Source organism: Maylandia zebra, linkage group LG13 (assembly GCF_041146795.1).
Source record: "Maylandia zebra isolate NMK-2024a linkage group LG13, Mzebra_GT3a, whole genome shotgun sequence".
NCBI classification, from domain to species: domain Eukaryota; kingdom Metazoa; phylum Chordata; class Actinopteri; order Cichliformes; family Cichlidae; genus Maylandia; species Maylandia zebra.
The window spans coordinates 16555401-16580498 of NC_135179.1; the positions used below are offsets into that span (position 1 = coordinate 16555401).

The window sequence follows — 25098 nt, forward strand, 5'->3', positions numbered from 1 at the left end:
AGTCCAATTTTTTTTGGTTTGCTTTTGAGGCAACCTTGAATTAAAGCAATTTACTTCTAGGCTTTCAAGGGACTGAAAGTCCACTTCACACTGTCTGATGATCAGTCTGCTGATAGCTAACCTCTGAACAGACTTTCCCTTGGCCTGATTGCTAATTGCCACCTTCACTACAAAAGCATTTTACTGATTAAATGCGGTTTCAAAACTGTTCTTATTTTTCTAAAGCTGGAGCTCTGTTTGTTTTTTTATAATACTCTCTTCTCCACTGTATAAGTTTAAATTAAGAGAGGCACAGAGGACAAAAAGCAGGCAGCAAACGAGCTGAAGCTCGAGTGAGTTGTGCATCAGTGTGTCTGTTTTTTTTTTTCTTCCATTATTTGAATCCACTGTAGACTGAGTTTATTTTAGTCAAGTCTATTGGGGAAGGAGATGGAGGAGTTGAGTACTGAACTACATCTAGTCCCCTGTAATGAAATGTCTACCACTACTGTTAGAATATCTCGGTAATGTTTTATACTTCTCATCTGTCTAGTGTACATCTGTTTCTTTTTAACAGTTGTTATACATCTTAGCTCCTTTTTAAAGAAAAGAATCTGAGGTTTTATGAGGTTGAATTGTCTGGTTGGAATCGAGTAGTGAAAATACTGCTGGCTCTAAATGTTGCGCTAGGCAACACAATCCTGTCTCCTTTCTTTCCACTCATATCTCGTCCTCGCTCTCACAGCTAGCTCAATTTGTGTTACCATCCAAGGTCACACAGTAGCTGTTCTCTGGGGTCTCTGGGGAACAGTTGAATAGAGACTTGGTTGGAGGACATTAACATGTCCTTCAAGAATAATCATTATCATTCATCCACCAAAAAACTTTGCTTTTAAAGCCATGAAAAGTAAAAAAGTTGGATTTTCAGCATTTACATGTTTATTCTGTTACATACACTATCACAAGCAATGTTGGAAAAAGACCTTATGTCTGGAGAACTGTCAGAATGGACGTGAGGGAATGTACGAATAAGCAGAAAAAGTATATAGCGCCAAATCACAACAAGCTGACCACAAAAAAAGAGCATGTAAACCACCAGGGCACTTTGCATGGTAATCAACACATAATGCACTACACAGAGACACAAAATGCTGGCAACAACGTCGCCCACTAACGCAGATAACATCGTAGGGTCTGTAAAAACTCCTTGCAGAAGTCTCAAATATTGTGATTTTAGAGAAAAGCATGAGAAATGGGGATGACTCAGCCCATTTCCAATAAATCACTGGAAAGTTTGAAAACAATGCAGTGCGTGGTGAAATTACAGATTAGAATCTACATCTCACTCTCCTCACATCCCTGAATTTAACGATACTTTCTTCCCACTTCCTACTTTTTCTTCCATTATTGCTTTTGCCTGCTGCCAAAGCCATAATGTCTTCAGCTATAAAAAAAAAAATAATTTTAACATTGCAAAAGCTGGCAATGTGACACTGACGGGACTCTGCCCGATTTTGACGCATGAAAATACAAACACGGTGTGAAATGTAACACTTTCAGAGCGCTGACTCTGTTTAAAATGAACTCTGGCGATGTCAACAGAACAGGTGCAAGCCCGCAACAAGCCACAACAAGAAGAGTTAGATTTCTGCATTCCAAATTCTGCATAGTCACGCTTAATTTGTTGCTGGCATGTTTTGCAATACCCGATCACACAGATTTAGAGCCATCTAGAGCTGCAAGGATTGCACAAATAACGGCAGGTCAACCATTTTGATAATAAATGCGCACAAATCAAAGTTTAAAATTAGTATTAGCTGTATCTAAATATTCCGGTATTTTTATATTTCTATTTGGCCCAATTGTTTCAGTGAGGCACATGTAGTGGTTTGGAACACACAGAAATGCTTATATAATAATGCTTATAGCTACTGACTGCTAATTCTGAGAATTAACTACTAATGCTCTAATATGAAATCCTACCTATTCCTCAGACAGCATATGGTGTATTATTTCATCTTACATAACACCAAGAAATGACTAAATAAACTTGCTCACCCCCACAATGTTTTTTTTGTTTTGTTTTCAAATCCCGAAAACAAATGCGCTCTCATAAATCAGTATACAACCCTAGGAATTGGTTTCATTCAACCTTTGTGTCCTTTAAGAGACAGATGTCCACAAACTGTCGTACCTAGGCAACAGAAACAGTGATTGACAGGGGGAGAGAGTGGGAAGGGGGTCGTTATGGAGGAAAGCCTTTCAGGTCTGACAGGGTGACAGATCCTAAAATGAGCATCTGTCAGTGGGAGATGAAGAGGAGGCCCGTGGGGATCCGTTACAGATTTCACAGGACAACCTTTCTGAAAAATCTCCCTAAAAGCTTTTACAGCATCATTAATTCATAAAAAGAGATTTTTTGGGGGAGGTGTTACTTGTGTACTATGAGAGACAGACAACTGCAAAATTAAACGGCGCTAACAAAGATTAGCTTATGTGAGTTGTACAGTATGTTCTAGGTACTGGAAGGGCACCCCACCCTTCTTATGTCTAATCGCAGCCTTTTCGGGAGTGACCATGACCTTGTATGTTCTCGGAGAATATCAAAAGGACAAAAGAGAAAAGGAGAGAAAATAGATGGAGGTGATTATGACAGGAGATGGAAGGATGAGAAAATATTAGAGAGAGCTCCTCACCCCTGTGGGACATAAGGAACATTAAGAGGTGGCAGAAAATGGCTTGTAGCAAAGACAGAATGAGAGCAAGCGAGAGCAGCTGAAGAGAGATGGAGAATAATAGAGCATGTCCTCTAAGGCACAGCAAGAGCTTAAATGCCACAGCGTGTACGTGTCATTGCACGTCTTCACCTGTGTGGATGTGTGCGTGTGAGAGGGTGCATGTGTATCATGCGTTCAACCTTACCAAGCATTCAACCTTTGAGTATGTCTACGAGACAGAAGGTAGGAGCCCTACTGGGATTATGCCAGCACAGAGAAGATGAGCGCATGTGACCGGACTGCAAAGAGGTGCTGACAGTGTTCTTGTGGGGTTGGGGGATATTTTTCAATCAGCCATCATATCCTTTCTTAGTCTACGACATTAACCTATAGGTGGTTCCATCTGAACGCTTCACAGTGTGAGCGTTACCATAATCGTAACCATACATACGTATGGCAGCTAGAGGGCAATATTATTTTCAGCAAAATGTGACTGTTCAGCTCTTACAGCGGCGCTAACTGAGTGGCAGGTCATAGTTCAGCTGACACTACAAAAAAAATAACAAAACATAACAAACTGATATATTTTAGGTTAAGTTTGGCTTTTTGCTGCTAGGTATCACAGGTCCACAGACTTCTCCCCGAGCCCCTGGGAAATGTCGAGTGTCCGTAAATGTGCAACAGCCCACGAGTAAGCCAGAGCCTCAGGCATGGAGGGTAACACTGCAAGGACACGATCCAGAAACAAACTCAGTTTGTACACCTGAAGCACAAGATATTGCAAGTACAAAAAAGCAGCTTTCACAATGTTAGCACTCAACAAGAAACTGTAGTTATTCTGGGTATATTGTGACAGGTAAAGTGGAAGAAACTTATTAAATTTTTTTCCCTCACTGAATTTTCAATTTTTCGTCATCATACAGTACTTCAGCCTGCAAAAAATGTAAAAAAAATACATACGTGAACGTTTAAATAACATGATAAAAAGGTTATTGAATGATCTGCCTCATTCTGAAATCATTGCAAACATAAACAGGCTTGTTTTCTGTTTCAGGAGTGAATTATGGTGATAGACAGAGAGAGCACATTCAATAGATGCACAGACACATAGATGGATAGGTGGATGCTGCGACACTTTCTATTCTAGTAACACCTCCGAGCCTTTGAAGTTGTTACTTTTCTGTCTAATCAGCCAAGTTTTTTCTGAGTCAACACAGTGACAACACTCCCCCACTGTTGCTAGACTTATAACCGTTTAGGCTACACAGGGCACTTAAACGTTCAGACTAATTTAACACACAATTGCAAGGTTAACAAGAATAGTTGTCATGACTATGTCTAAGGTGGCAAGTCTGACTCATTGCAACACAAGCAGGGAGGCTGAGTGCGCTACAGAAGACCTGATACTAGTAACGCAGGGAGGTTTGATAAGGAAGTTCTTTGTTTGATTTAAATGAGCCCAAATTCAAGTATGATGCCGTCAGCTCATGCACCTCTGGACCATTTTAATCAACACTGCGGTTATTTTTAGGGCTTTCAGCAGAATGTCTTTGCGAAGGGGAGGACAAAGTTGCAGCTAGTCAAATCTGGCAAGTGGTGCAGGTGATGAGTGAAGACTGTGCTCATATTTTAAAAAATTCCTGCGTTGTTGATGTGCTCTAAGATGGCTCAAGATGGCACACATCACAGTTCACGTTAAGTCTTCCCCTGTGGAGCAATTAACTGTGCCTAAGCTGATGAATGATCAGAATAATGACAAGTATTCTCCCTGCCTCACTCTTTGGGGCCCAGTCACACGGCCCTACAGTAGATACTGGTTGGTGACTACCTACAACCAACCAGACCAGTCTCTTATGTTTGATCATTGTTTGTAATGTGGAAAAAAAGTACAAGTATCCACTCGCTGGGGCGACCAAGCTAAAAGAAGCATTTACCTAAGTAAACATTTACCAACATACTCAAGTAGCTAAACAGTGCAAAGCTTGTATAGTTAAAATATATTTAAAGTACCTAAAGTAAATGTACTTATCATGTAGAATGGCTATTTTATGAATCATATATGCAGGATATTATTGGATCATAATTACTGATTTATCTCTCGCTAATGTTGGAGCTGCTGGTGATTTTAATGTATGTATTGCTCTGTAGCTTGAGATATAATATTGCAATTTGTCAGCAAAAGAATTTAAGTTCAAATAAATAGGATAAACTACTGTGTAGTGGAGTAAAAGAAAGCAGCACCGCATGGAAATACTTATATTAAGTACAAGTATATCAGTAATCCTCAGTAAAGTTCAACCCCTTATTGGACATGCCCCTGAGCTGGAGTCACTGCGGTCATTGCTTTTTTTGGCTTTTGACTCTTATGGTCCTGTTCTCAGGACTTTTTGCTCACACCTCATATTTAAGATGTGCTATGTGAGATTAATGGGGAGTTGGAGTACAGACTTATCAATCAACTAGTCCGCTTGTCTGGGCTTGATCCTGGACCACTTACAATCCTTCTGATTTAATGTGTAATAAATTAGTTTTTAAGGTCGTTGCATTCATGAAAATGAAGACAAGTAAAGTTTTATGAATCACCACTGAATAAGATTTCTACTTCTGGTGACTCGTGCACCCCTGCTGGCCTCAGACTGAATCCTGTCAAAGTCATCTTCTTCCCCACTCCCTGCAGCTTCAATCAAAAGGAAACACTTAATATCCCGCAAGACCTCTCTTCATACTGGGAATCCTTTCAAAGTGACAACATGACACAGAGTGGGTCTCTTCTTTTTCGGTGTTTGTTTCCAAACAATAACCAGAAAATGAGACACAAATCTGAGGGGATTTTCCCTGGTTTTGTACGGAGCAGTCGAGAAGCGCGGTGACATGTCACTGCTATTAATTCATCCCTTCGCAGATGTTCTATTCAAAGCCAGATTTACTGTCTGCATGGAGGTAGTTTACCAGTAGATCTGTAGCTTGATAGACAGCAGAAAAAAGGAAAATAAAGTCTGACAGAAAAGAGCAGGTGGTGTGACAAATTAAAATGCATCAGTAGTGTAGTGTTACCAGAATCTTAATTGGTGAAAGTGAAATGACTGATTTTGTTGAGCATAATCTCTGAGCAGAAATGTATGGGTATCCCTTAATTATTAATTTCAGCATTGTTAAGAGTCTAACTGTGCCCCGTATCCACTCATAGCTAATGTGGCATTTACATAACTGGTATGATTTCCCATCGTACCACTGAATAGATCGCTCTCAAATCACAAGAAATAAAGTTCCCTGTGTGAATACTAAAAGTCTTTTCCCTGTGGTCTCATCAAAATATATGCAGGTCACTAGACACTTGTCCAGGCACCACTTACAGCCACACAGTTCCATTATGTACCTTAAATTACAGCATAAATTATCCCTGTCACAGTTAATATTATCAAAACTTTATCACACCAATCCAATTTCTGTTACAATGCGTGCAGAGCAATTACTGTGTCTGATGTGTAATGCAGAATCCAGCAGAACCTTTTTATCCCCCTCCAAAAATGTCATACCGCATTTCGCTGCCAGAGGGACAGTCAACTCCTGCCAAATGTGGAATTAAAAGTTTATGTTCCTTTCCTATAAAGCAAATGGAATAACTACCAACCAAATTATAAAACCATATAGATATATGCATACTCAATAACCTTTTTTTTTTTCTTCCTTTTCTTAAATTCACCTTTTTATGACACCAACAACCCCCCGTCAGGTACATAGGTTTCAACTCAGAAGAAACGCGACAGTGACATGATCTTTATCTAATTTAAAAAAGGTTTTATTTAATTTCCTGAAGGTTAATGAGAAGTTTATCATCCGCGACAAAATCCACTTTTTCTTGCTAACAACGTAGCGGGTTGTGATAAGGCAGAATGCTCACGCTCAGCAAAAAGAAGATGAGACTAGGATCCACAGAGAAGGGAAAGCTGCATTAGTATTCTGTGTTTGCTGGCAGGTATAAAGTGCAGAGCAGCAGTCTCTGAGTTTATCCCACCCATGTTTGCTTTCTGCCACATAAGATCAAGGGTTACATACACCTGTCCAGCTAAGTAAATGAGGTGGGTGGATGCCTGGAACCATCATGTATGACCTTAACACATTTCTGATACCTTCACCCACCAGCAGGAGGGATAAAGGTGGCAGCTGTTTTAACAAACAGAGGTGTCTGGAGAGCCAAAACATCCTAAAACGTCATATAATATTTCAAATAGATTTGTAACATTAGAAACTGTTGAATTTTTGTACTACTCACACTTTTATATACACACTTAAGATATGTGGAGGGATGAACAGAAGGCTAATTTGCTAATGGTTTCTATTTCTTTCCCTTTTGGGGTATTTTTATTAATTGCACTCTAGTTAAATTGTGCTTATTCCTAAGATAAGTATTACTCTCTACAGAAAAGAGCTAATCCAACTAAGAAAACGAAAATCAATTTCAGAAACTTCAATTTAAATACAGTTTTTCACAGGAACTATCTAAAAATACTGAGAGCTTTTTCCCCCCCATAATCATAAGTAAACAAAGAAATACCATTAATTATTTAATTTAGAAAGTATATAATGTTTTTAACTTTTTGCCGTTTCTCTTGCAGCCCCAACATTAAGAATACACTTCAAGTCAAACTATACCTTAATATTCACTTGGTACAACTTTCACCTTTCACCTCTGAACATAGGCCACTGGTTACATTAACTATTAATTTGCATCATGACAATACTCATTATCCAACATGCTTCTCAGGGAAACAGTCAGCCGTGTGCTACCTGGAGAGCTGTCAGCGTTACGTTCAAAATACACAAGCACCGATCTACAGGCCAGCGAACATTTTCTGTGTTCGGCCAGTCAACCTCATGTATACAGCAGCTCAGCTAAACAGTTGCATGCACACTTGTCCTTAGTGTCGAAGCTCCTCAACATAAATGAGGACACAAAGTTTGCCAAAATAACAGCACAAGCATATTAATCTCAACAAGCCTAATCACAGATATTTTAAAGAAGCTAACAAAGGCAAACTGGCTAAAGCTAAAACTCAAAGCCAGCAGGCTCAGTATGAGCCTGAGTACAAGCAGAAGATCAGAGCAGCTACAAGGAAAATTATGGAGATGAGGGAAAAGAGGAAAGAGTTGATGTCCTGTAATCTGAAAAAAAAAAAGAAAAAGAAAAAAGAAATACAACCAAAATATATTTCCATAAACAGTAAGAGGGGAAGAAAGAAATGACAGAAAAGACACTCAAACTATATTATGTGCCATTTTCTTATAAGGTACCTTTCTTTAATATCCTTACACAAAAAAACAACAACAACAAATTAAGAATGTTATCACTGTAGAGGTCATACTTCAAATAAATATCATCACAAATTAGGGAAAAAATTAAAAAGGTTTTGTCTCCCTTAACAAATCACAGATTTAATGCACTGCCTGGCAATCGCACAAAGTGACGCTAAAAATAGCATCCCAAAGAAAGATGGGTTTTCAGAAAAAAAGTGGAGAGGTGTTCCCAGCTTTCACAGCTCCATGAAAGGCTGTGTGGGTAAACTGTTCAATAATTTAAGAATGAAAGAGTCAGAGAATCCAGAGAAATGTCTAGAACTGAGCCACAAGCCCAAAGAATCTAATATTGAATAGCTGTGATCTTCAAGCTCTCATTCAGCACAGCATTGAAAACAGACATGTTTCTGCAGTGGAAATCGCCACATTGGCACAGGAAAACTTAAAACCTACTGTCAGTGAACACAGTTTGTCCACGCATCCTCAAATACCAGCTCAAAAGTACAATAAATAAATAAATGAACGCACACATAACCAATCATCACCTTGTTTCTTTGGCCCACGTGCATATAAGAGAGATTGATGGAAAACTCGAACCTGAGAGAAATGAATGACTTTAATATAAATTATGGACACAGAGTCTTCTGGGCTAAAGAGGACAGAGACAATCCTGCTTATTTTTGGCAAAAACCCCACATTCAGTGTTGCATATGGAATCTACCAACTGAGCATTTGCGCTCCTGTTAATTGTATCATCCTGAATATTTTTTGAGTTTCTAATGATAAACTCAAAGGATGTACCCATTTGCAAAAAGGCAGAAATCACTTAGCAATTACACATAATTATTAATTTGCTTGAAATGCCCCTTCCAGCCCATTGAAAAAAATGGATACATAGAACAGAGGCACCGAGGGATGGTAAGGAGTGAGAGAGAGACAGAGAGAGAAATAAAAACAGAGACAGACGGAGGGCACAAAGCTCATTCTTGTGAATAAGAGATGTGAGATGTTGCCACGGTGATATGCCACTTGTGGGAATAACTGTGAATGCAATGTGCCAGAGAAATGCATGCAGCTGCAGCAAAGTAATAAAAAGGGATCACAAAACAAAGGCATTATTCAGTCTTCAGAGGCTAGGACAGTCTGCCCTTTTGGCCCCTTTTTCAGAGGGAGTTTTATGCTTTCATTACTTCATCTCAGTATACCAGTGATAGATCTCTCCCTAGCCTCTGGTTTGCAGTCAATTTATCAACAAGAATATTTCCAAAGAAACTGACGTAACTGGAGGAAAAAGAGGATGTAATTTCTAATTAATTGATCTTTTTGAGGAGAAATTTTCATACTTTTTAATACAGGTATGAACAGAATTACATCAATTTAATACATTTAATAGAGTTTTAAATTAACATACCTATATAATTAGATAGATGTAAGAAAATGGTACATAATATGGTTTGATAGCTTTCACTGATAACAGCTTAGACCTGCTGCGTAATTTTTTTCTTCCTCTGTGTCTGCTTATTAAATTTTTTTGTTTGTTTGTTTTATTCCCACCTGTTTTTTTCATATGATTTTTACTACATGAATTCACAGAGGGGCAATCCCAGTTTACTTCTCTGTGAATCACTACCTTATCGTGGTGGAGGGCTTTGTGTGTCCCAGGGATCCCAGGGGAGTCCGGCTTTGTCTCAGTCTGAAGTTGCCCTTGAGAGGCGGCAGGCTCGGGTGGGTATTTAAATGTATTTATTTATTTATATTTATTTTGATAATCTCTAGTCCTGTGTTCAGTGTGTTTGTATTGCTTCCTCCCAGTCTCATTATGTCTGATTAGTTTCAGCTGTGTTTCCCATCCCCTTATCATCCTCTGTGCATTTAAGCCCTCAGTCTTCCTCTGCTCGTTGTCACGTCATCCACATTGGCTGTGCGTTCTCATGTTTGTTGCAGGTTCCCTCATTATGCCAAGTTGTCAGCTCTTCATTTCCAAAAGTCCAAGTTTCTAGTTTATCTTTTGTTTGTTTGTTTTGGTGTGTTTTCTGTATCTTTTTGGTTGTTGAATCACAGGAATAAAGCTGCCTCTGAGTTCTGCGTTTGGGCCCTACCCTCACCTGCCACACAGCCTTCTGAGACATGGAGGGGCCTTATTGAGAGGAACAGCCTGACAGATCTGAACTTGAGTGGTGTGTGTTACCGGACTTCTGTGCAAGTTTGTCCATATTAAACACAATGTTCTAATATAAGGTTGTCCATAAGTGACTCTGGATAAGCACAAGAGGAAGGATGGACGGAGATTGATCTACCTGAAGGATACTTTGTCCCCACATTCACTATGACTGTGCACATATCAGACAATCATAATAATAATAATAATGATAACAGAAAATATCTCCCTACATTATTCATGCATGCAGTCAATTACAAGTGTGTCTTTGCCAGGTGAGGAGGCGACAAATTAAATTAACACCTTGGTTCCTAAAGACGAAAAAAATACTAAGGAAAACAGTGGTTGGAGACCATTTGACCGAAATGACTGTGACTGTGCAACCTTTGCCTTTGAAATGGATGCATCAAAGACATGGTCTTAGACCACTCTTCAGTCAGTTGCTGTCTTCAAGTCAGCTTTAGTGAGTGAAGATGGCGGTAAAACAGGAAGAAAACGACAATAAGACAGAGTTAGTTTGCTGTCACTTTTCAACTGAAGTGGTTCATATTCAACCCACACAGTCTGTTTGTGAGATTCTCATGGTTAAATGTGATAAATTGCAAATTTAAATCAGAAGTGTCGACATGTATCAGAGGAGAAGGGCAAAATCCTAGGGCTAAGGGCCGACCTCTTCTCAAATAAAATGCAAGAGACTGAAGAAAAATCATGTTAACAATATTAGTTTTAACTCTTCTGGGGACAAATTATTCTATTACATTGTACAAACTATTTCCCCATAAAAACCTGAAATCTGTGTTTAACAACTATATGATTACTGCTGTGAAAAGACATGCAGAGATGTTTTCTTTGTGTACTGATTTTTATGTAGAAATGTGACTAAAAGCTTTAAACACTGGAACCTCTCTGCTCTTGAATTAAGCAGGAATGCAGGGCTCTGCACTAAACACCCAGGACCAAGTAAAGAGCAACAGGACAGAGCAACCAACTGGTCACCACAAGCACTTGCAATCAGTACTAGACACCAAAAAAAAAAAAATGTGAATGCAGTCTCTCACCAACCACTGCTTTTTACTCTGTTGCAAAGAGGCTGTCCTATATATTTTTTAAATATAAATTCTCTATAAAAAGCCTAAAATAACACCTAAAAAAAACATATAAATCATCCAAATAAAGCTTATGTAATATATGTGAAAGAATATTTTCTCCCTCTAAAAACTTTAGAGGGAGTCCCTTTCCCTGTATGTCTCATTTTCACCTGCCCCTTAACACTCCTCTCCCTCCCTTCTTTCCTGTGTTTGTTACATCAACTATGATCATCCCCTAATGATCTCATGGAAACTCTGAGCAGTAAGTGGCGGGCTCTGGAGGTGATGTCTTTTAGGGACACTCTGTGGCCGTCCCGTCCCAGGAAACAGAATCCCAGTGGGGGTAAACGGATCTGAAACCTGGCTTAGCAGATGGTCCCCACTGAGCTGACTCCTCTAATAAGCAATTAGAAGCACTAACATGACACGAGTGACAACAGCATATTCAGGATGAACCTGAAACCATATATATGACCAGGCCTTTTATGAGAATCAAAGGAGGGTCAGAAAGTTGCTGTTGTTTTTTAAAATAAACAAGGAAGCATGTCATACAGAGGCTACACATGGAAATCTCACACTTAATCCTGCACCTTCTAAAGCTCTGCACAGCACAAGAGGTGTTTTTCCCGCCAAAATAAACCCATTATGTGACGGCCTCTTTTTATGTAGGTCAGTTTTAGGAGGAGTACAACCATCATCATCCATCTTCCACCATGGATGTTGCTGCAATAATAACCTGTCCACCCTTTAAAGCAGAGGTTGGGAATCAGTCAGCCCCATCTCTACTGATCCTTCCACTCCCACACCAACTTTCTGTGTGACTCAGACCTGCTGATGTATAGATGAGACAGGCTGAGAAGAGGAGGCAGTTCCAGCTCCACAGAGCAATTGACATGCGGCATATAAGCCTGCACCAAGAAAATGTTGAATGTTAATAATGTGACACTTTATCAGTGCCCACTGGGAAATTCTCATAATGCTTAACCCACTCCAGGGAGACTGGGGCATGAAGCATGAAGTGATTTAGATGGCAACACGATTGGATCCATCTCCAGGTCAATTCCAAGTCACTGAGTGTACTTCTCAATTAAGGGTGATCTAGATTTGTCTCTGCAGATATGCTGTTAAGTTGTTGACAATGCATCCTTCTGCTCTTCTTTCAGCTGTTCGTCCAGTAACAAGATAGTTTCCCCTCCCAGTCTCAAACCTCCTGGTCTTTTGCATGTTTAGCAAATGCTAACCTTAACCTATAAACTATGGAGCCGCTTTACAATATAGAGAAAATCCAAATTGTTTGGTTGAGCCTTTCTTTCCACTACACAGCCAAGATGGTGTCCATGAGAGCATTCAGCTAGCTCCAACTTCACTTTGTAGTTATAACTTGACCTTTTTCACTATATTGCTTTTTTTCACAATATAGAGAAAATCCAGGTTAGCTCTGTCACCTCACTGCAAGAAGGTCCTACTGTAGGTCCTTCCTTGTTGTGTTTTAACTTAAATATCTACAACTTAAAGAGAACTTATTTGTATAACTGAAGGACTCTTAATACTTCACCGAAATAAGCTATAAATGATTTATTAAAAAGAACATTAAAATAGAGATCATTCACTCTTGTTCAATTTGTTTTATCAGTAGTATTGCAAGCAAAGGAATTTTCTTTCTTTGGTCATTTTGGCAACATCGTCTGTCCCTAATCTTGTTTTCAGAAAAAATTAATAAATGTGTCTGGCAGCAAGAGGGTTGTTTAAATTGGTCGGATCACTGTGATGCTGCAAGTTCTGATCCATTAGATATGCGTCATCCTGGAGGCACTGAGTCACTCAGCACTCCTCCCTGAGACCACACCAGGCAGCCACGACAAAGATGAGATGGGGAAAGCGCAGTCTTAGATCTGACAAGGGTCTCCAAATAACAAACACGAGAATGTCTGCATCTTCTCTGACTGCCTGCTTAGGTCTCTGTCCATAGCCACGTAATTTTCTGCCTGTCTGTTTTCCTCCCGTGTTGATTCTTTGCTGTGTGACTGTGTACTCCTGTCTGTCTCTCGCCTGCAGTCTAATCTGCTTGTGACTCTAAATGTAATCTCATTTCTGACTACCCTGTCACTCTTCAGCCCGAGGCTTCAGCAGAGCATAAATAATCATATTGTAAAAAGTAAACAGTCATTTGCTTGTGGCTTTAATTTTCTAATAGCATGGACCACTTGTTTAAGAGCTAGAGTGGGTTTGCTGTAATTATCTAAGTGATTTTGGATTTCCTTATGACACACTTCAAGGGCAATGTCACCAGAGTGTTTAAAAAACAAAGACTAAAAATAACCAGAGACAAAATGAATGTGTGCTGTCGCCACAGTGTCTCAGACACTGTGGCCTGTAAGTCACAGACAAATTTGATCTAATAGGGAAAAGGTTGGGCACCCAGATAAATGAGACATTTAGTGTCTGCTCTCTTGACCTTTTCCTCTGCAAAACAGTTTGAAGGAAGGTGGGACAGACAAAGGTCGCAGGGACTGCAGCACAAAACGATGGGTGTAGGTCACCGACTCTTTAGCAACACAGGCGCAGGTGGCAAATGGATGGGTTAATAGATGAGAGAGGAAGAGGGAAAAAAAAAAAGAGGGACGAGCAAGGATGAGTCATCGCACAAAGCCTTATGATAGGCCTAAAGGGGGGGCTGCAGGGAAAACCATTCATGAGGACAAATTGACACAAGCTAATGCAAAGTTGTAAAATTCTCCCTAGTGCTCTAGAAATGTAAAAGCCAAGGGAGAAATTGAGCAATTATAACTACACTACATACTCCAATTTGAATGGTATAAAAGAAATTTTACCCCGGTGTACATTTTAAACAATTTAATAAATGTATCCTCTGTAAATTTGCAATTTTAAGAAGTTCAACACAGATGAACAGCACTGTGTACACTTCTTAAATAAACCAATGTGTCTACTATCAGAAAATATAGAGCATGATAGCAGGGATCCTTGTTCTTTTCTTTCCTCCTATGACACGTTGCTTTCCCTCTCATCCCCCGTCCACCTCCTCCTCCTACACTCCTCTACTACTCAATACAAGGCTTATGTTTTTTATGTGGCGGCAGCCCAAAAGGAAAAAATAAGCCAGGAGGACCTGACTTCACACTGCTGACCAGTGGCAATGGTATGAACACAAATTCTGAACCACAGCTAAATCTCACCATTGTAAATCTAAATCAAATACAATAGTGTCTCTTATCTACAAAGGTACCTACAAAATAATTAATTTGTAATTGTTTGCTGCCTTAAACACTGTATGCATGAGAGGTAAAATAATCAAATGGTTCTTTGTCACCACTGGACATAATACTCTTTCAGCATACAGCTTAATTTCTCTGAAAGGGACCGAGTCTGCCACACATCCTCTGGGCACTTTAAGGATTTAAGCTGACTTTTGACTGTGGATAATTACAGGTTATTTCAAATCAGATGAGGTCAGTAATATAGAGAGCAAACGCATCCATAGATCTTGTGTTGCAATGGACTCTCACCAGGGATAATGGACTACAACTTATTTATAGCACATATCAAGCAGGTGAATTTGCCTGTGTTTGCCTGGTGGGAGGGGTTTAGGACAGTCAGGGGAGCTACAGAAGGAGCGCTATCTATTTTCAAAATCTAGCAGGCTAAAATTATAACAAAGTGAAAACAAAAATAGATCACCTTTCATAATGAGTTTGTGTGTGAACACATTCTATGTTGCTGTATTTAGTCTTTGAGCTAAAGCCAACATCAGGATGCCAACACTGCTAAAAATGCTCATGTAAAGCCCCAGTCACAAAAGCCTAGAGAACAGTCTGACCTCCTGGTAATTAGTGGTTGCTAAGGAAAAAAAATGTGCATTCCCGAAGCAGTTGCCAAAGAGTTTGAAGTCACTGCTAGTCTAGGTGTAAATGCTTGCCTAGCTTTGGTCATGAGCAGATTGCCATGGTCGGCCATAGTTACAGTGGAAAATGGGACAAGTGCTTGGAGACAATTTGGCATCTTTGATGCGAACTACAGGCGGCTATGGCAGTCCACTGGTGCCTGGAGCAATAACAAGGAGGTTGTTGGTGCCTCTTGGTGACCAGTTTCACCTAGCAACAGCCAGCCAACTTCCAGCAACCACTCGCCAGCTAGCAAGAGAAAGGTGGCTGTTAGTCAACTGGTTTCTACGCTTGTGTGGCAGATGCCTTAAGCAAATGTTTTGAAGAGATGTATTAAAGTTTTGGCTAAATTAAAACTTTGAAATGAGATAAAGATGAAAAAACTTGAGGGAAGTTTAAAATGTTGCAATTCTTAGAGCAGGAAAATGAAACTCATTTTATGTGGGCGAAATGTGAGTGAAACTCCCCTTTTTAAGAAGTGAAGAAGTTTAACTACACACATACAGTAAAAAGGCGCTTCTACTGTAGTAAAATTGAAAATAAATGAAAGAAAGCACATCTTTGGGCTTCAAATGTAAGAAATACATCTATAAAATTACAGAAAACTTCTGGTAGCTGTCTGTCCAGACTGTTGTTAATTCATAGAAAATGTCCATTATTTACATATGGATCCATTGTAAATAACACATTTCTTTAGTAGATAAGGTAATTCATAGGTTTATCTGTTGGCTATGGAGAAGGTCTTCATCGGTAGGAAAAGATGTGAAACAGTTAAAAGTCTAAAACTTATGCCATCTTTAATATTCTCCAAAGTCGGCCAGTGGACTAGATTTGAGTCTTTGCTGGGCCAATTCTGGTCCTCAGGCCTTATGTTTAACACTCCTGTTTTAGAGGATGACTTAATGTTTCATTCCAGTCCATTCAATACTTGATTTAAACTAAAAAATATCAGTCTTGTGGTGACACTAGGAGAAAAGTCAAGGAATCAGCAGTCAATATTCTTAAGACCATAAATTCCAGTATCACAATCATACCATTTTCAGTCATTTATTCACCATGTAGCCATCTTATACATGTTTCTCTATACAGAGAACGCATTCATTACTTCTCCAGTGGCATAGTTGAGGATTTTTGTTTTCCTATGTACAGACCTTGTCTTGCACTAGACACATCACACTCCTTCTGCTCCCTCCACACCAATCTCTCTGCCACCGTGTTTATCCCCCGAGGTCGCTTTTGCCAAAAACAGTCATTCATCACTTTTCAGAGGATTTACGTCAATGCCAATTTGATTGCCATCAAACTGATAAATTGCGGCAAAAGACAAATTAATACACTGTGCAGCCTGATTAATCCAACAGCTGAGAGAAATGGAAGCAAGGCAAGGTGATAGCCTGGAGGTTTCAGAGGTCATGGAGTTTGAGTTAGGGGAATAGGAGCAGACTGGCTCAGAAACTGAGTTTCATTATGGTGGAACACAATGCTGAGGCAAAGTGTCATATCACCAAACTGGGGGAGTTAGGTGAAAAATGTGTCTGAGCCCACTGTTATTAATTTAGAAACAAACTAATTTGTTAAATGTGTGTGATTTCTGCAGAGATGGCCTCTCTGGATCTTCCAACATTGATGTAACTGATGATGTCTGACGGCCCCTTTTGGCACCCACTGAGGAAATTTACAAGTTTGTGAGCATTGTTGTTTTAAAGGCAGAGTTGGGTAATAAGTTTCAGTCATGTGCATTTGATTTTTAGTTATATTTGATAATGATGAATTAAAAAATACATAAAAATATGATGATTATGATAATGATTTGCAAAATACTGACTAGTCTTTCTGCATGCTGAGTATCTGTGTCTATATGTGGGCGGTTGTGTTTCTTGTAAAGATTTCTCATTGAGCTTTTACAGCAATGAAGTAAACTGCTCCCCCTGAACGGAAATAAAACATAATTTTGTAAAAACCATATGCTTGCATTCATGCAGGGAAGTGTAATTAGCAAGCACAAACAGCAACACATGGGAAACTGTCGCCACGAACATAAACACGCACATATAGCACAGAGAAACATACTGTGTCTACTCAGGCAAACACGTCTCTCATGCACACACATACATTCAGAGGCAAACAGTCTCTGGCAGTGCCCAACGTCTTCTGTAAACGAAAAAAAAGAAGTGCTTGCACAAGCCCAAGGACCTCTAGCACAAAAATGTACTTATACATGGGTGTAAACACAAACAGCGCCAGCATCATAAACAATCCCAGTCTGAAAAGTACTTTGTAGAGCACGGTGAATGACAGACGTTCTCTGCACAGGAATCATGGGGAGTGTGAGCGAACACTTATTTTCTCCCCAACAGGATGTTTGAGGACACATGGAAACGTGGTGAAACACACTTGCAGCAACCTTACACACTACGCACAATCTCACCTTGGTCTCTGCCAAGAAACGCACACAAGCACACACAAAGACACACTCACACAGTAAGAAATTGTTTGAAAAGAATGAGATAATAGAGGGGCAATCACGGGAAAAGCTACGTAGCAGGAAAGCAAGCATGTCAAAGAAATTTGTGCTTCCTGTCCTGTTGACTTCTATCATTTTACTGAAGTGTTTAAATAAAAGGAGCTGGCTAAAAAAGAAAAAAAGGTGTGGATTTGTCACAGCACTAGTTAAAATGAAAGTGTTATCACTTAGCTGTAAAGAGAAACAGATGTGTTGTATTTTCAGATGATAGGGGTCGATATGCAGAGTGCCGTGCAGTGTGTGGGTGGATGGTAGGCAGAGGGATGACCATAGGATTTAGGGAGCGTGCCATGTGAACAGATGGTCTCTGGTTGCCACCAAAGATCCCATTAAGAAAGATGGCAGGACTGACCTATTTCTGGACCCACCGTGTCAGGCAAATCCACTGCACCGGGAGATAGGGGGAATATCTACATTCAGTGGTTATAATCCTTCGCTGTTTTTGTTGAACATTATGGGATTACACACATTGTCACTGTAACAATAATGCAGGAATCTATTACATGATACGCTGGGCTCATGTAGCACAAGAAGTTAGCCAACTCATATTTCCAGCTGTCCGAGTAGTTGCTTCCTCAGACGTTGTGCCCTTGAGCGCTTAATTAGGTCTTTCAGGAAAAACAACTGGGATGATACAGTTGTCGAAGTAACTGATGAGCTATCCACAGCCTGACGGGAGGTGCGCTCTTTTTCCACCTATGTTCCCGTACGCTGTCCCTTTGCGTGGACAGCTGTCTCATAAGGGCTCAGGGAGACACATTCTTCTGAGTGCACAGTACAGTCAATTAGTTGCTGCTCTGCATAAGCCTTTTTCCACCTGTCGATTAATCAAAAAAAACTTCATCACAAACTGGAACCTGCTAAAAATGCTGTGATTTTCTTCTCTTCTAATTTCAATCACTGTGTTAAAAAAATACATGTTTTCCCTTGGACGCAAACTTAGTGTTTGTATTTGATAAAGCGGTATTACAAAGGTGTGGAGAAAAAAAAAGAGCTAAACAACAATAACTACTAACCCATACAGCAGAACAACACTGGCTCACGCAGGCAACATTTCATCTCACTGGCATCTTTTTTTGTTGGTGACATGTTGGATATACTACGTGAGGGGTTGTTGGGGGTGGGGGGGGGGTCTTTTGGGTAAGTCACAAAAGCTATGGTGAGGAAAAAATGTATTATCAGCACCTTTGCCTTACACACACACACACACACACACACACACACACACACACACACACACACACACTTTTTTGTTCTTCTGCAATTTTCTACTTGTGCAGCCTGTGGCTCACCAATGGGATTATTTTTCAAGACATGATCGCCAACAACCAGAATGATCAATTCCCATGCAGCATGTCCGGTCCTGATGGCCATGCAGCGTAGGCGAATGTGTGCTCATTAACATTTCTTTCTGATCAGAGCAAATTAGCTCGGTAAAGTCACTGCACATCATTTTAAAAAAAACAAAAAAAAACACAGGCATTGCCTTACTCGTGCTGGCATTTCATCACAGTATGGAGCAGCATAGTTTCCTAAGCTCCAAAATACATTTTACAATTGCTTTCCCACTGGTCAGGTGCTCAGAGGTAACTTTTTCTTCTGAATGAAGGTAGCACCGTAAGTTGGCAGGAATTTGTTGGGGTGAACTCTGTTGTAAAAAACACATGAATAGTACAAAGGAGACAACCAGGCTCCCATCTGTGGTTAGGTTTAGGCAACGAATCTGAACATGAAAGTCAGTTTCTAACCTTAACGGAGGATTTGACTGAGACTTCCAAAATAATATATGCGACTCATTATTGCACAGCACATATAAATTTTTCTAGTAATTCAGTAAGCCTGGGGGTATAGCTGATTGTTCACAAACAGGGAAGTCATCAAGGCAGACAAATGAATGGGGGATGGAGGGCTCCGCCTACCAAAGACCATCCTTCCCAGTGTGCTTTTGTCCCTTTTCCATCTGGATAGAACCGAATGGGGTCTACATCAAGATGTAATCCCACCTGTCTGTGTGTGTGTGTGTGTGTGTGTGTGTGTGTGTGTGTGTGTGTGTGTGTGTGTGTGTGTGTGTGTGTGTGTGTGTGTGTAAGTGTAAAACACAGAGAGAGAGACTGAATGTGCATGGTATTTCTACTCTGCTCTGCCCAGGCAGACGGCCCCCTAATGTCAAATGACCGAGCGCCACTACACAGCAGTTGCTATGGTTACCAGCCAGGTTCTGTGTACACGGATACTCATCGCAATCTCGATCTGCAGTGAAGCACCGATGGCAGAGCAAGAGCCCCGCAAAAGAAAAACTAAATAATATTAATAACATAAGAATCCACCTACCCACCCACATGCACATACATACACACAAATCATGTTTATACTGTATGCAGTACATGTTGAGAAATACTTGCATACATGCACCCACGAATGTTAATTCCACCCACATGAGAAGATACTGTACTCACTTCACCTTCACGTAGCACTCACTTGAGTAAATACTCAGTTGTGCTGCATATCATTAGAGTGAGCAAGTAAGCAAACACAGCCTGCTGGGCAGAATTATCAGCCCCAGCACAAGTAGCACAAATCGCAGTAGGCGATACACTGGGATATCACTATGGCTAGAAACCCCTCTAAAGCAGCCGGTGCTTTATTTCTCCCTGACTGTCACAACCACTCTGTTTTACTCTCAATCTGCCCGTCTTTCTCTCTGTTGGCGTGTCTCCCTATATGTTTCTTTGATTTATCTCTCACTCTCTCTCATATACACACACACACACACACCAATGTACATACAGGGCAGATTGGGAGCACTCAGTCAGAGCAGGAGATGAAAGGGAAGAGGGAGCTGTGTCCATGCCAATGGAGCTGTGTGAGTGGGGAAGTGATGAAAGAGAGGCTCATTTAGTAAATTGACAGTTCCCTTCGGGATTCTTTATCTTCTTCCCCATGAAAGGCCTGAATCTTTCTCAACTGCGAGCTATTCTCACCAGGCATGAGGAAGATGTCATATTCCAGCAAACATTAACAATGTCAGTATTTTAGTTTGGATCCATCTCTCTCCTCACTCCCACTGCTGCTCCATTCAATCCACAGATGCACAGCAGATGTCTGTGCAAAACACACCTACTTTTCATACGCTGATGTAAAATGAGATGTAAAATGAGCACTAGATGCTCCCTGACTAACATACAAATGCAATGTGTTTCATTATTATTATTATTATTATTATTATTATTATTATTATAGTTCTGTCGTAAAATTCTTGAGCTACCCATCAGTATTTTTAAATGGTCTTTAGCAATAGTTCTCCAGGCTTTGTGAAGGTCATTGAAAGTTTTTCTTTGTACATCTAGTCTAGTCCGTGTCTGTCCTTTTAGAAAAATGTGTTCTTTTTGGTAGTTAAGAAACTTAACATTGATGAATCATCCAGGCATAGAAAAGATATCTAACTTCAGGGATAATCCATCCAGTCTACACATGAAAGACAACTTAGCAAAGAATCAATTTTAAATTATATCTTTAGACATTTTGCTAGCAGTCTGTGCAAAAAACACATCATTTGCTCCTATTTCTGTAGCTGAATTTAATATATATACATATATACATATATCAAACAGACACCATTTAACAGACAATTACACAAGAACTGGACAGAGAATCAGTCAGTTTTATGTAATGATGTAGGGACGAGTTCAGGAGTTTGGTCTCTGAGAAGTCAAATTAGTCAAGCATGATAGCAAAATTATAAAGTAAACGTCAGAGCCAGTCAGCAAATGTTGCTCATTTGTAACCTTAATAGACATTTAGCAGGAAAACATAATTATTATCACAAATGATTACAAAAGCCCAGAAAAAGAAACTGTGGTAGTCCACAAAAAAAACCAAAAAAAAAAACAACCTCAGCAATGAAAATATTTACACACAAATTTGAGCTGATACACTAATCAAGCATAACATTCAACTACTAAAACACATTTCTGTCTTCAGAAATATAAGTAAATACTAAGTAAACTGGAATTTGGCATGTTAATCTAAAAAAAATAAAATAATGTGCTCTAGGTTTTTTTCAGCTTTTCTATAAAACTTTACATTTGAAAAATTCATGGATAGTAATAATTATGTCTTAGCATTGAAAATATCATTTCGATTAAAGACCTTATGCATAATTGTGGATTAGCCATTACAGAAACATAAAAATAGATTTTTGGTCATAACCAGTACTGTTAATTTAGGGCAGCTGTGGCATAAACCTTACACCAGATGGTGGACTAATAAATAGTCTAAGCACCGTGTATACACTATGTTGCCCAACACTTAAATGGGCCTCAATTTTAATCAAGTGCTGTGAAGTCTTTCCATAACTCAGCCAGTCTAAAAGGTAACAGAGGTAGCATGCTGCTCATAGTTAACTCTCTGTGCTCAGACATTAGACTGTGTGTGGAGGACATATGGGTATGCTTATAGGGAGAACACATCAGCAACTGTGCTGGTGGAAAGACTTTTTTTTTCTTTTTAAAAATTAAAAGCTGTTTCTCTAAAGCTTTGTCATAGTAAAAATCAAACAACAGGAGAAACAGAAAGAGAATTTGACATCCTTTAGGATATGTATCCAACTTAACAGATACCTCACTACACAGACCAGCTAATTCTGTGCCAAACTATGGAAACTTGCAATATCTAAACAATGAAATTCTGAGGGTGAAAAAGGCGACTAAAAGCAACACAGGACAAGGAGTTTGTTTACTTCATAGTTCATTGTTAACAAACATTAACAAATCTTCCTCATATGCATCTAAGTATGTACATGCACACCCACACACAAAAATAAATGCAAACTCATATAGCAGAGTGAGCTGCAGTGGGCCACAGAAAGGACACTGTAGCACAAAAAAGGCCGGACAGTGCCAGCCAAATAGCCAACTGATGTTCAACTAGCCTCTGCTAGGATAAAATGAATTGCCCTACAGTATGTCTCCAGTGGGACTTGTATAAATAAGGTGAGGAAACGTGTACACGACAGTGGATTGTGCAGTGGATTTATCCAAAAGCCAACTTGATTGTGAACACTATGTGCAGTCCTTTTGCCAGAGGAAAGACCAAACTGTTGCACTTAGTTAACGGTGGCTGGGCCAAACGATTAATGTCAAAAAAGACCTGATGTATGTGTGTCTGGGTTTGGTATCTGACATGTTCATCCCCATCAGAAAAGCGAAAACTTACAAGAACTCTGCCAGTGAGTGTCTGAGCGGAGATCATGACACCGGCCCAGTCTTTGACTGAAGTCATCCATCCCACTTCATTGGCTGGCGCCTCCTCCTTCTCATCAGGGCCCTTTGGTGCTCTGTCGGCTGCCTGATTGTTGGCGGGGTTGTTCACCTTCTGAGCCTCCTAGAAAAAAAACGGAAACGAAATCTGAGTAGGCAAATTAAGGAAACCGACAGGAACACATTGTTGATTATAAGCAGATAAGTCAGTTTGTTTAACAACAACAAATTATACGTTATCCCCCACAGTAAGGCAATTTGTCATAATCCATTATTTCCACACTTCCCATTTAATGCCTATGCATCCTGGCAGCATCATGTTCATGTTCCTTCTGAGTGGCAGAACTTCGGGTTACTCACCGTATACCTGCATGAGCCTAAAATACTTCTGGGGATACTGCAACTTAACAGTTCTAAAAAAATAAAAATAAAAAATAAAAAAACCTGATAAAAACTTTCAAACTGGTTGTTGTGGATCTAAAATGATGGCACACTTAACAGCCCGCATGGCTTCCCACTTTTCAAACACATCTTGGTGAACTATTTCTATAATATATATCAAGGAAAGTTTGCAAAAGAGCAGCCATGTTAAAAGACTGTAGGAGATGGAGAGCATGTACTGTACGTAGTATAAGTTTCTGAACTTATGTATACCCTTAAAAAACTACACATTTCTTTAGGACAAAAAAAAAAGGGTGTCACTGCACCCATCACGCCATCATAGCATCCATCTGCTACTATTAATGGTGAATATGTGTGTTCAAGTCAAATAACAAGATGTGTATGAGGCCACTCTAATTTTATTGCGCATATGGCATAATTGTTCCTCGGGGTAAACTGTTGTTCTCATGCAGCCCTTTTAATGTGCCTTCTCGTGTCTGGCTGAGTGAGCAGAGTTGCATGGCACTTCATTGACATGCTTTGTTTGGCACAGTCGCTGCATGCAGCTGTTCCTCTCTAGAAATTCGCTCATTCCTGATTTGATACAAGTAAGCACTCTGCTACCTTGTCCTTCTGCCAGAAAATGAAGCAAGTGGATTTCCTCCACTTTTGTCTTCCTCAAAGAAAAAAAACCTATATTCAGGCATAATAAATGGAGTCCATAGAGAATGCCTGGAATTGAAATAACTTTAAAGCCCCTGGATTATGTGGCATCGGTCCACTCTGTGGGAACAGCCTCATAGTGCACATGTAGCACTAGGAAAACATTTTACATGTCCCTTCTCACAGTGACATCTGACAAGTAGCCATCAGAGCAGATTATGTGCTATGTCAACAAAGTAAAATTAGTGTCCCTGTTGTGTAAGTGTGGGACGTTTGTTGTGATGACCCCATGAAATTCAAAAATGGTGACGAGTGAAAACTATAAGTGTTTACAGTGAGTTTATTCTTGTTTTTAAAACCCAATACATCATAATTCCTAGAACTTTATGAAGCAATAAAGACATGCAACCAAAAGCCAGCTGACCACTGGGGTGACCGATGCACACCCACATGTGATACGAAAACAAACCAGACTGCAACTTGAGTATTTCTGCAGGGCTAAAGAGCAGATGAGCCCAAGAGAGTGCTCTGTCCATTTCAAGAGGATTGTCTGGTTAAATTGGATTATATTTGATAATGATATGGCATGGACACAGCTGCCATTTTCCTAATTTCATTCTAACCCATAACAATGCCAATAAACTGACCCTAAAAAAGCCTGCCTTAGTCATAAGATTATTATCCAGCTCTGCCGTTGGGCCTCGCAGTACTCCAGTGGGTAATTCGGTTAGTTATGGTTTATATGCTCATTAAATGACTCAGCGTTTGGAGACTCACAAACTTTTGAAGTACCTATCGTGAAAGTGACGTGAAGCATTCAGCTTTGCTTTTGAGCACCACAAGAATTCAGTATTTCCGACAGGCTGCTATCAAGCACATTTAACATTTAGAAACTTTAGCTTAATATCATTTAAATAAATAACAGCCGGTTCAGGCATTTTATTTGGCAGAAAAAGTGAATGAGGCATTGACCTGAGACAGATATAGCCTGGTTCAAAGTTAAGTGCTGTGTTTGTTCTAATAGATAATTATCGTCCACTTCACCAGCCTGCGTTCAATATTTTTGTTCAACACAAGAGGTGCTATTGCTGTTTTGTTGTTCACTTTCTTAAAAGTAATTAAAATAAATTAATATT

General features: G+C 39.7%; 1 protein-coding gene across 7 annotated transcripts in view; it reads right to left on the reverse strand.

Moving 5' to 3' along the window:
• The window catches only part of kcnma1a (potassium large conductance calcium-activated channel, subfamily M, alpha member 1a), a 147999-nt gene that overhangs the window by 82901 nt on the left and 40000 nt on the right, over window positions 1–25098 (reverse strand). For all 7 annotated transcript variants that reach the window (XM_004551621.6, XM_004551613.6, XM_076891636.1 and 4 more), the window contains exon 2: window positions 22875–23042. In XM_004551621.6, the coding sequence (XP_004551678.1) occupies window positions 22875–23042 (168 nt within the window). The remainder of the gene's footprint in view (window positions 1–22874; window positions 23043–25098) is intronic.